At 36.6% G+C, this 12,743-nt stretch overlaps 1 protein-coding gene across 2 annotated transcripts in view; it reads right to left on the reverse strand.

Annotated features, from left to right (window-relative positions):
• Positions 1 to 12,743, reverse strand: part of HOOK3 (hook microtubule tethering protein 3) — a 104,596-nt gene that overhangs the window by 59,669 nt on the left and 32,184 nt on the right. For both annotated transcript variants that reach the window (XM_057303337.1, XM_026485726.4), the window contains exons 6-7: positions 9,147 to 9,214; positions 1,305 to 1,367 (exon numbers count right to left, since the gene is read on the reverse strand). In XM_057303337.1, coding sequence (XP_057159320.1) covers positions 1,305 to 1,367; positions 9,147 to 9,214 — 131 coding nt within the window. The remainder of the gene's footprint in view (positions 1 to 1,304; positions 1,368 to 9,146; positions 9,215 to 12,743) is intronic.

A 12,743-nucleotide genomic window follows, 5' to 3' on the forward strand; every position in this document is an offset into this window, starting at 1 on the left:
CCTCTCATTTCTTTCTGAGGGGCAGGGAGAAATCGAGAGCTCTTCTGACGAGTCCAAAGCAGCCATTTCTAACTTCGATTATCTTCTAGTCTTAAGTCTTGTCTTTTCTGTATTCTGAATCTGGTTCTTTCCTCTTATCACGTTTCCTTACACCTTCCTATCTGGGCTACATGATTCTTGGTAATGTTGATTCTGTAATAACTGAGGAATTTTCCCTTGATAAAATATGCAGGTTCTAGAGTATGGGCATTTCAATTGTTGAACTATATACTATTTCAACACATGTTCTTCAGTCGTATTAAACCTTTATGTTAATTTGTATAACACAGTTTTAAAAATACTTTATTATTCTGATTCTCAACACAAACCAAACATTTCTGAGTTGAGTCCAATAAACCCTAAGTTAGCAAAGCGTGGACAAATTAATTAATTAAAACTGATTACTTAATTTAAAAAACTGATTAAAAATTATATTAGCTTTTCCTTTCATGTGACCAAACTTCTGGGTAATACAGATAAAAAAAATTCATACAAGGCAACAACTTTAAAATTTAACACCACAAAGTAAGGGAAGCAAATTACAACTTGGGTTAAAATTTAATCATGCCCAAAGATTTTCCTACAAAACATTTAGAAACCACTGGGAAGAAAAGAGAGAGGATAACACGTCTATTCACACTTTGGAACAGATGTCTCAGGACAGAAACTGACAATGTAAGTCGCATTTTACTGGAAAGCAATAATTAAAATTACAAAATAACTTTTTGGTTAAAATCGCAAGAATACACGGCAGAATTCCTTCAAATACAGAATTCCTTCAAAAATACAGAATTCCTTCAAAAATACAGATTTCTTAGTGCATTTAACTATCTACTGACTGTTCAATCCTTCACAATGATGAAGGGTGGAGGAGACATCTGCAACGGAAAACTCATGTGAAATAAAAGGTATTTTGTATTATAAGTAAATCAAAAGATTAAAATGCATGCCACTTTCCAGGAATGCATTGTTGTGTTAAATGTGGCATACAGAAAGATATCGCCAAGGAAAAAAGAAAAATCATGACTAGCAAACACGAATTACAATGACTTAAATTCATTTTAAAGTGTGTCATGCAATATTTTAATTACGAATTATAAATTTAATTACAAATATGTAATATCCACCAGTAAAGTAGCTTAAGTCTTGAATTTAAGTAAAAAACAATTTATAAGCAAATTCAACTGAAGCATTCTTTTCATTAATATCTAAAGTTTATTCTTTTCAAACTCTACATGGATTAAAAAGAATGCAAAATTAGATACCTGGCGATCAAGGTCAACATAGGCATCGTTTCCAGCAGAGACAGGAGATTCCTTACTCATCAGCTGAAATTAAGATTTAAATGATTGTAACTATGAGGCAAAATTACATCATATAAAATATATTAGACAACACGAACACCCAGCCACTACAGAATTATAAAAATTAAAATGAAAACACAAATGTAAAAGGAACATCTTCCTATACACTGAAACTTTTCAGTCTGAAATTTTTTTCATCCCAGGATTAATGCCTTCATTTAAAACTACAGGTCTAAATTCTGGTGCTTGTTTTCACTGTAAGCCCAGTCATAAGAATCAAGACAAATCTTTAAGTTTAAAAAGTGGCTAAATATTTTAAAACTGACTTTTCAGTAAAAAACAGCAACACTTAAGTAAATCTATCTAAAGAATAAATACGGGCAACATCAATATTAGCCAAAATGAAACGGCTGATGTTTATAACACACACACACACACACATCTATGTCTTAGCCTCTCTCACCCTTGTGTTGCAAAGAGAGGATCCGTAACGTGTGAGGGTTTGGGGGAGAAGGGGATAAAATTCTGACTGTGACAAATGTCAGGGGCAGACTCAAATGGTTCCAATTTTCTATTGTTTCCTTATGTTCTGTCTGAAGGACAAAAGAAAGGGGGACAATTAGAAATGTGGGGATGCACTGTTGAGAGATCTTGTAATTTCAGCCTTCAGCATCATTCTGGAGAGAACTGAAACGTTACGTTCAGCTGTATTTTTTCCTCCTTATCAGAGGTTCTCAAAGTGAAGTTCTCAAACCATCAGCGTTGCCTGGAAACTCTTCAGAAATGCAAATAACTGGGTCCCAGCCCAGAGGTACTGACTCAGAAACTCTGAGGTTAGGGCTTAGCAACATATTTAATAAAGTCCTCCGAGTGATTCTGATACATACTGAAGTTTGAGAATCACTACTCTATACTAACCGATGAGAAGAGTTCAAAGTCCTTCAGCATAATTAGAAAAAAAAAATCTCAGGAAGAGTAAAAAACACTGCTTTCAGTGTTTATGTTTTTCTTGTGACAATCATAAGATTTTTAAGACTTCTTGCAACTGAAAAAAATCATTCCACTGTAAAGAATATACAATTCATAAAAATATAAAAAGAAAAAAACCATTATTCTACCATCTAGAAACAATCACCTTTATAATTTTGAACATTTAAGAAGCTACCATCCATGGGTGTAGCACACACAGGTCAAGTGAGAAAGACAAGCATACTACCGTGTGACACAGGCTGTGACAGGCTCAGAGAGGCAGCACCTAATCAGAGGTAGGTAGGAGAAAGTCTAGGAGTATTTTCCCCCAGTCTTTTTCTTTTTCTCACTGTTACAGTTAAGTCCTCACCATAACACAGCGACAACTCTGAATAAAAACCTAGGTGTCCCACACTCTGAATACCACCTTTTCTCAACCCTGGTCTCTCTCAATAACGTTTAGGTTATGTGCTCCTCAATTTGAGGTTTCCAAGCTCTATACCTCCCTCCTTTCTCCGGGGCTTCTAATGAGAATCCATCATTCTGATATTCACTTCCTTCCTTACTCTAGACTTTATAGTAAACATTACTGTTTTTGCCTGCTCACATTTACTCCTCCTCCTTCTGCTAACACCATCATCTTATTTTTGGGAATTTCCGTCCCCTGCTTTAGCTTCCATGGTTCATCATTTGTTTAACCAACTACCTTCTATTTCTAGTCTAGACTTTTCAGTCTATTACCTTGGTGACCTTTGTTAATATCTCAATTTTCTTATCTTCCATTCCTTCTTCCTAGCAAAATCTTAGCCTAAGATCAATTTACCTACCTATCTCTTCTGGCCATACACCAGATTGCTAAGTACTGAGAAAGTGAAAAAAAAAAAAAATTAAATCATAAAACACTGTTAATAGTTTCCAATTTCAACTGGGCCTTTAAAGTTGCCCCAAATGTACAATAATGCTTCCTCAGTCAGCAGTCTCTTTATTCCTTTGAGAGATTATTCTAAACCTTTTCTACTTCTCAAACCTCCGCACTCTTCAGCAGAAAAACCTGTCTCCAAATAAGAATTTCCCATGTCTTATCCACAAAACTGGCAATGTTCATGCCACCCTTTCCTTTTTCAATCTTGTCGTAAGACAACTGCTATTCTTCCCATTGAAGGCTAATCCCTCCACTTGTGCTCCCTGACCCAATCTCTTCTCAGCTTCTTTGGTAGGATGGCTATTATAAAAAAGATGGGCAGAAGTGCCTAGGTGGCACAGTCTGTTGAGTGTCCGACTCCTGGTTCCTCAGCTCAGGTCATGATGTCAGGGTCATGGGATGGCGTCCCACGTCAGGCTCCACACCCGCTCAGCACAGAGCCTGCTTGAGTTTCTCCCTCTCCCTCTGCCCCTCCCACTTGTGTGCTAAAATAAATGAATTTCAATTTCAATATGCCCAGAAGAATTAATAGCAGGTGTTAAAAAAAAACAAACCCTTATACTAACACTCACAGAATTATTCACAATAGACAAAACGTAGGAACAACCCAAATGTCCCTCAACTGATGAATAAACAAAATGCTGCACATCCATACAATGGATTATTCAGCCATAAAAAGGAACAAGTATTGATACATGCTACAAAATAACCTTGAAAAATATTATGCTAAATGAACAAAGACACGAAAAGCCACATATCATATGATTCCATTTAAATGAAATATCCAGAATAGGGAAATTCACAGAGACAGAAAGCAGATTACTGGTTGACATGGGCTGGAGCGAGGAGGAAATGAGAACTGCCTGTATAGTGGGTGTACAGGGTTTCCTTTTGTGGTGATGGAGAAAGTGCTGGAACAAAATAGTGGTAATGTTTGCACATTATGAACATACTAAATGTCAATAATGGCAAATTTTGTTATGTGTATTTTACCACAGTAAATAAATGTCAGCAATACCTGAAAAAAGAAACATAAATAGAATGTACCTGAAGAAAAAAAAAAAAAAAAGACTACCATTTAACAGAAGCCCTTCTTACTTCCATTATTCTATGCAGCTACCCCGTTTCTCCCCCAAAGTCCAATCAGTCACCAAACCTATTGATTCAAGCTCCTATAATTTTCAAATCTGTCCACCTGTCTCCACCCTGAGTGCCATAACCTAGTTCAGGCTTCCATCATTCTTCACTGGATAATTACCGAGGTCTCTTAACTGCTCTCCCTTCTTCTAGTCCAGTTTTCCTCCAAACCATTCTTCTCATCATACAGATTTTCTTAAATATAGACTTAAATGTATTTTCTCCTTAAAATCTATTCACTGATTACCAAAATCCCAACTCCCTAATGAAACTGCTCAATATTCTAATGATTTTAGGTCTCTTGTTTCATTTCTAAACACTCCCTACCTCACCATGTTTGCTACAGGCATTCGTCTTTCAGTACATCCAACATGCCACGTAGGTCTTGCTTTCTCTCGCCTCCTGTACTTTAGAACAATTTCTGCCCTTTCCTTATCTCATCTCATCCTTCCATGCTCAGTCAAGAGCCACCTTCTCTGAGAAGCCTTCCCTTAAGTTCCCAAACTGAGTTTAGCTACTCCTTTGCGGTACGCCTGGTATTTTTCCCATCATGGTACTTTTCATTTTGAATGCTTTGAATGTATGTGAATTGCTTGGTTAGCCATTTCTCCCATGAGATTTAGACTTTGCAGGGGCAAGAGACCAGGTGTGTCTTGTTCATAATTACATCCCGAATGCGTACTACAGCTCCTGGTGCATATTAGGTGCTTGATGGTATGTGCTAAATGAATAAAAGGAATATGCACATAAAAGACATACCATCTATTCTTAAAATCTAATTGTATGTACAATTTAATATATTGCTTGGTTCACTTGACATTTTAAACTTTTTTTTTTTTTAAGATTTTATTTATTTATTTGAGAAAGCAAGCAAGTGAACAAGCAGGGGGAGCAGCAGAGGGAGAGGGAGAAGCAGGTTCTCCACCAAGCAGGGAACCCAACATGGGGCTCGATCCCAGGACCCTGGGATCATGACATGAGCCCAAGGCAGACGCTTAACCGACTGAGCCACCCAGGTGTCCCTCACTTGAGAACGTGTGTGTGTGTGTAGGGAGGGGGATGCGCAAAGGGAGAGGAAGAGAGAGTCTTAAAGCAGACTCCACACTGAACACAGAGCCTCACGGGGTGTGGACCTTGGTTTTGTCTCAGGTTGTGTCATGTCTCAGGACCCTGAGACAAAACCAAGAGTCAGATGCTCAGCCGACTGCACCAGCCAGGCGCCCCCTAAGAAAAAGTTTTTAAAACAAATCAGTATCAGCTATATAATATTCCGCAAGATGTAGGTACCCTAAACACTTGCTTCCCAATGGATGCACACTGTTGTCGTATTTCTATTAATATAAAATAGTTTGGAGGTTCCTAGCTGGCTCAGTAGGAAGAGCATGTGATTCTTGATCTTGGGGTTGTGAGTTCAAGCCCCACACTGGGTCTAGTAGAGATTAACTTAAATAAACAAACTTCAAAAAAATTATATAAAACAGTTTGAGAAACACTGTTGTGCCCAATCTTGGTCTGAATTTTTAAATAATTCCTTGGGCTAGATTCATAGAATTAAAAATCATTGGTCACAGATTTTAATTTTAAAAATATTCCTGATTATAATTACAAACCTGTAATTTTAGAAAAATTGGCAAATACAGAAGAGCATAGAACATCCAACCATTTGGAGATGGCTAACATTTTGTCATTTTCACTCATCTTAATTTCTATTTTTAACAGAAATGGGATTATACTGCTCATGTGCTTGGTTTCCCTAATAAGCCTTACGCACACTGTTATATATTTTTCAAAAATATACTTAAATGCTACCCAATATGCCAATATATTATTCTACCATAATTTATTTATTTATCTGTGCCCCAACTGCTGGGCAGTTAGGTTACTTCTAATGTTTCAGTACTAGAAAATAATGCTGAAATAAACAATAAACAGTCTAGGCATGGGCTCTGAACCCAGACTGCTTAGACCTGAGTTCTAACTCTGCCACTATTTTTTGTGTGAACTCGAGGATACTCATACTATGTATGCTTCAGTTTCCCCTTTTATAAAATGGGGACAATAACAGCCTATACCTCAAAATATTAAATTTTCATTTTTTTAAATTTTGGTAAAAGATATAGAACATAAAATTTGCCATTTTAACAATTTTAAGTCTACATTTCAGTGGCATTAACTATAACTGTAGTGAATTTTAAATGAGTTAATAGACATAACGTGTTTAGTAAGTACCAGCACTACCTAGCACACAGCAGGTTTGAGATAAATGTCTGCCATTACTATTACTATTATGTATCTCTGTATTTCAGATGTCCTTAGGATAAATTCCTAAAAACAGAATTACAGATCAATTATAGTAAGGCAGAACTGTGAGTGGCCCCTTATTCTTTTTCCTACTTTTGCTTAGTAACAGACTTCTCATATTTTGGCTGGTTTTCTGACTACCCGGAATAAAGACCACATTTCCCACGGTTTCGCTGTGTGGCTACGTGAGTAATATCTGGCTAATATGGGTGAGAACTGCTGAAAGTTTATTTAGAGGAAGTGGCTAACTCTTCCTCCAGTCCTTCCTGATGGCTGGAAAGGGAATGTGATAGCTGAACTTGAGAAGCCACAGCTGAGGCACTAAGTGGGAAACACACATTAAGGATGGCAGACTAAGTAAGAAACAAGAAAGCTAGGTCCCTGATGACTACAGCGCAGAATCCAGGACCACTTAAGAGCAAAATAACTTCTATCATCTTGCTTGAGAGATCATTATTTTGACATTTTAACACTCATGACCTAATATCTCATATGATATAAAAGAGTATAATATTTTTAAAAAGATGTACCAGTTTATCTTCCTACCATCAGAGCTGACTGATAAACTGACCATCTTTTCAAAGATTTGCCTTTTTGAAAGGTCCTGTATAGTAAGGAATTTGGCTGGTCTTTGTCCTGTTACTGGCAAGCAGCCTCTCAATCTCTGGAATTTCCTTACTGATAAGAGTATCTTTGTTATTTGTGGGCCCCTAGGTAGTGTAAGCTAAAAAGTTGGATGACTCAGCCTGCTTCTTCCTCTCCCACTCCCCTGCTGTTTTCCCTCTCTCACTGGCTGTCTCTCTGTCACATAAATAAATAAAATCTTAAAAAAAAAAAAAAGTTGGATGACTCAAATTGGGGGCTGGCCATGCCAGAAAAACCAACCAAGTATCAGAGGACTGGGTCTTTGAGCCACTTGATAATCAGCCTGATTTCTGGGGGGGGAGGGGGAGGAGGAGAGCCGGAAACTGCATTCAACCCCATGGTCACTGATACAATCAATCATACCTACATAATGAAAGCCCGATAAAAACTCTGGACATGAAAACTCAGGTGAGCCTCCCCAGTTGGCAGTACTTTGGAACTGCTACACAGTAATGTGCTGGGAGTGTGATAAGTCTTGATTCCATGGAGAGGGAACAATAGAAACTTTGCATTTGGGACCTTCTAGACCTTACGGTATGCATTTTTGGGGTGGGGGGAGCTGGTTCCGGTTTGTATTCTTTTGCTATAATAATATTGTCATCATTCCTGAGTTCTGTGAATCAGAACCCTGAGGGGGTAGTGGGAACACCTGGATTTATTTTTAAAAAAACACAACTTTACTTAATTTGCACTTAGCACTTTTCACATTGTCTTTTGTATTTTTTTCTCTGTCAGTTGCATGTTCAAGTCCTACATTGTCCTCTAATATCCCTAACGGTTTGTTCCATTGCTTTCATGATTAAAAAATTCTCACATCCTGAGGTCAACTGGTTATTAATCTACATTTTATTTTTACTTTTATAGTTTTATGTTTCACATTTGATGGAGTTCAAGGCCTGCTACCCCAAAGTATAGTACCTTGGCACACTGAATACTTCAAGCTGAAGGGAACTGCAGAAATAGCAGGTACAGGAAGGATTTTCTATCTTCTCCTGAAGCAGGTCATGAAAGCCTCATGTGAGAGGTGCCCTCCCTATACTCAAAGGAAAGAAGCATCCTTTTCTCCGAAGATAAGAGGGATTCTGAAAGAATTCTGAATCAACAGGACCTGCTGTTTCTACCAGGTTACTACTCTTAGCTCAAATCCTTGTTTGTCCTATCATATTTTTCCATGATTCTCCACTCTTCATCAAACCTAGCACCAAAACACTCAGGTTTAAACCCTTCTTTGAAAAAATAAATAAAAAATAAACACTTCTTTGGTCTTCATTTCCTTAAGAAGGTCTCTATGTCATGTAAAACTTACATTAAATACATCTGTATCCTTTTTCTTGTTAATCTGTCCTTTGATACAGAGGTCTCAGCTGAGAACTTGGATAGGCAGAAGAAAAAGATTTTTCCTCCCCTACAGTTTCGGTATAAATATTTGTCTAGAAATAGCTTGGGGTATGGTTGGAGTTGGAAGACCCACTTTCTGCCAAACAAGAAACCAATAATTAAGTGTAAGGTAGACTGCTGGTTTAAGATATGTATTTATAATGGCTTTAGGAATTAGTCTACTATTTTTAGTTCATTGGGGCATTTTTAAAAATTAGGAGTAGTTACTGAATAGCTATATCTACAAGACAAATGTGTGAGATTTAAATACAAATGACAAATTTAAATGTACGATATTTTTAAATAAAAATGAGGCAAGCTATATCATAAGTGCAAAGAAAAAAATTCTCAAAAAATGAGGAGAATCTCTTTAAAATTTCTACGTCTACTGTTTACGTTCCAGTTTGCTCCTTTAATTTCTCACAAACAGTAAGCATAAAGCTCCAACATACCTCTTGAATGGCTGTCATGACAACGTGTTGAACAGATTCCTCCATCATCATAATGGCCTGGATGTACTCTGAAAACAAGAACAATCTGGAATGTCACTGTTCAAGTTAAAGATACTCAAGGAGTAAAGGCTCACACTTCATGAATTCTTGTAAGTAGTTTTCTATGTTTTCATTCTTCCCAGGAATTCTTCGTATGTGGTTAAATACATGCATCACAGGTAAAGTAAAGGCCGAAAATCACAGTATTTCTCTTTCCTTAAGATAACCCCCCCCCCCAACATCACCATTACTTACAAAGTTGAGGCTACAGGTAAAGGTCACAGGAATACAGTCTCTTAGGAATGTAAGACAATGAAATGGTAAAGCCTAAAGCCAGGACGGAAAGAACTCCTTATTACTATTCCTAAAAATTTAAAAATTATCTGTCTTTCACATTATACTTTGTCACAGGTTAAAAAAAACTCTGATGTCTGTGCTTTATTCTTGTGTGACATCAAAGCATTGCATCATGTACAATTCCTACCTTAATACTTTCTACTACAGAATAGAAAAATCTTAATAAACCTCAGCGCTGCATAGGACAAAGAATTAAAATGAAGATAGAAAGTGATACCATAATTAAACAAATATTGCATAACCCTGGGCTTTAAAATATACACATCACTAATAAGCTAAAATACCAACTTCGTCAATCTTACTTACCCTCACCACTACCAAGAAAAGAGAAGGATTTCTTAGCTGTCAGTAGGAAAAGATAATTTCTTGCCTTCTAAAAAAGCCCTAGAAGTAGTTTTCCTTATTTGCAAATTCAACAATGAATGGACAACGTGGTATTGAACAAAACGAACAAAAAATATCAACAGGCCAGCTGGGTTCTAACAAATATGGTAAATATGTCTTAAATAAGAAACATTTAGAAAAGTAATTAGGGAATTTTAGCCTCAACCTGCCTCTCTCCCTATACATCTAAAGAAACCTCTCCATACATACACCAAAAACTTGTCTCAGCACTTCAAGTATTGCATGATGAAATTGTTCAAGTGATCTTTTGGTAAGAGACTCATGAATTTGGAATGCCAAGCTGTATAATGCTTTGCGTGATGGATAACTCATTAAAATAAACCAAAGTATTTTGGCAGCACTACTAAATTATGACATTCTGACATTCCGGTTGTTAATGCCAAAGCTTTTCGTTAATCAAAAACATATTTTTAAGCAAGTGTTATTCCAAGGATACTTGTACCCAATCAAATGTGTGGTGACACATACAAATATACACAACACACTTATATCAAAGGCATTTCTTAGGACAACAGTAAGAATGTATCAGGACCACTATTTGAAAAAAAAATCCTTTATTTCAAGCTCAATTTTTTGTTCTGTTCTGTTAACAAGGAGCATCCTGTAAGTCTTGGAACACAAAGTAGTGCTTTTAGATATTCTGCTCAGAGGTACCAAACACAGAATCCCAAGGCTCTGGAGAAAATGGCAAAGCTAGGATGACTAAACAGCCCTTGAAATAAAAGACTGTGAACATGGAAAAGAAAAAGCAGTGGCATTGATAATGGGGAAGGAAAATTTAATGACAGCCTATTGGAAGTGAAGAAAATCACAGTGGGAACAGGGAGGTTAGGAAGTTAGTTAGGTGTGAGAGGGGAAGCGTTAGTTAAGAAGCGGTGTTGCCACGTCAAGGCCCTTCCCCGCGAACACCGTAAAATGCTACATGATAAAATGATGATGAGAACTATGTTAATGTACAATCTTTGAAAAGCAAAAACAGAAACAAAAACCCTACAAATCTTTAGTGTCCAAAATACAAATATATATGATTATTGGGTGCAGATCTATGAGGCAGTGCTGAGAATGAGGTGTGCTAGGTCAGCGAGATTATCTGGAAAACTTAGCTTTCAGGGCCAGAATTTACAGCAGATTAGTATAAAGAATATGATGTTTAAACATGGAGAGACATGGGTTGTTGTCCTTGCCTAGCCTTTCAGAAACCAGAAATCCTGGGCAAGTCTTAGAATACTTAGTTTTCCTCATGTGTAAAAAGTATTTTTTATTGTTAGTACCTAGTAGAGTACTAGGCAGAAGAGAGACACTCAGTAAATATTATTAGTGTGTCTCCTACTACTAATCTTTGCTTTTTCAATTTTAGCACCATTTATTTTCCCCAATTTGAGAAGTCAGATGGCCTAAATAAATGTATGCTAGGTCAATGTTCCGAGCAATCACTCCTTACTTCCAGTAACTGAAAAACTCATCTAAACATAAGGCCTTTTTTATTTGTATAGTGCTTTACGGATTACAAAGGAAATACGCACATACAATTTCATTTACTCCTCATGACCACCAGGTTTTGCATCCTCATTCTGTAGATGAAGAAACAGCGGCTGAGTGCCTAGTTCAATGTCAGTCAGGTAGCAAATGGAAGATCCACTTTAGTAAGCCTCACGTTATCCATCATAAATGTGCAGTGACAAGTAATACTGAACTCAGAAATTCATTTACTTTGATTCTTAGTTCTCAACTATGTTTCTGAAAACAGAGAATGCCCTCTGGATAAATATGATGTTAAAATCCTGTTAAAGTTTTCATCACTTATATACAATTTCAGGGGAGAAACTGAATCTAGGTGTTACAGGAGAAACTTGGTCTGTGTGAGAAGCTGGATAAATATTATGATTCTCTGATTTTCCATAGGACTATGGATATAGGTAACATCCTTGTGTTCTCCTATTTCTACCCTGTAGTAAATACAATTAGCCAACTCTTAACAGCTATATGCTTCCAAGAGTTGATGAATCTCTTAACAGAATAAACACGTAAGAGTCATTATCTGAATTCAGTGAATAATATTAAATAAATTTTTATACACCTTTTAAAATCAAAGCATCTAATTAGAGATTTAATATGTCTTGAATCTTATTTATACCAATCTTCTAACCTTTGACAAAAAGCATTTCGATATTTTAGTAATATACAAAACTCACAAATGTAGAAAATTCTCTATTTTAATTCTTGAGTTGAACTGAATAAACAAACTAAAACTTACTATATGAGCATGCATGCTAAAATCTAAAAGGAATGGGGACAAAGAGAAATAAATACATTGTTAGAAAAAACTCTCAGATCACAGACCAAATACTAGTCATAGCTTCAAGAAAACAATGTTGACCATTATTAAACTTGTCACAAGAACAATTAAAATGTGTAAGTCAAATAAAAATCTATTTTGTGTCAGTAGGGGTAAGGTAGAAGGAATAAGAAAAAAACGTTTGGGCTTAAAAAAAAAATCCATCTTCTATGAAAGTCATAGTCTAGTATAATAGTAAATACTGGCTCATCATTGTTTAGAGTAGTCCCTGTCTACCCTTCTGTTTCATCGCCCTTCATTCCTTCCTCACTATTCTCTAATTCTACTTGTGGTTTTCTTAAATCTCTCAAAGGTAACCTTTTTCTGACATTCAGTTCCTACTATTCAGATTACTCTTAGTCCATCCTCCTCCACATCTCTGCTTAAATAACTTCCCCGCCCATGCCTGCACTGGCCCCTCATTACACTTTACCTTCACAGCACTCAGCACCACTCAGATC

The sequence above is a fragment of the Ursus arctos genome, unplaced genomic scaffold (assembly GCF_023065955.2).
Source record: "Ursus arctos isolate Adak ecotype North America unplaced genomic scaffold, UrsArc2.0 scaffold_27, whole genome shotgun sequence".
Lineage (NCBI taxonomy): Eukaryota > Metazoa > Chordata > Mammalia > Carnivora > Ursidae > Ursus > Ursus arctos.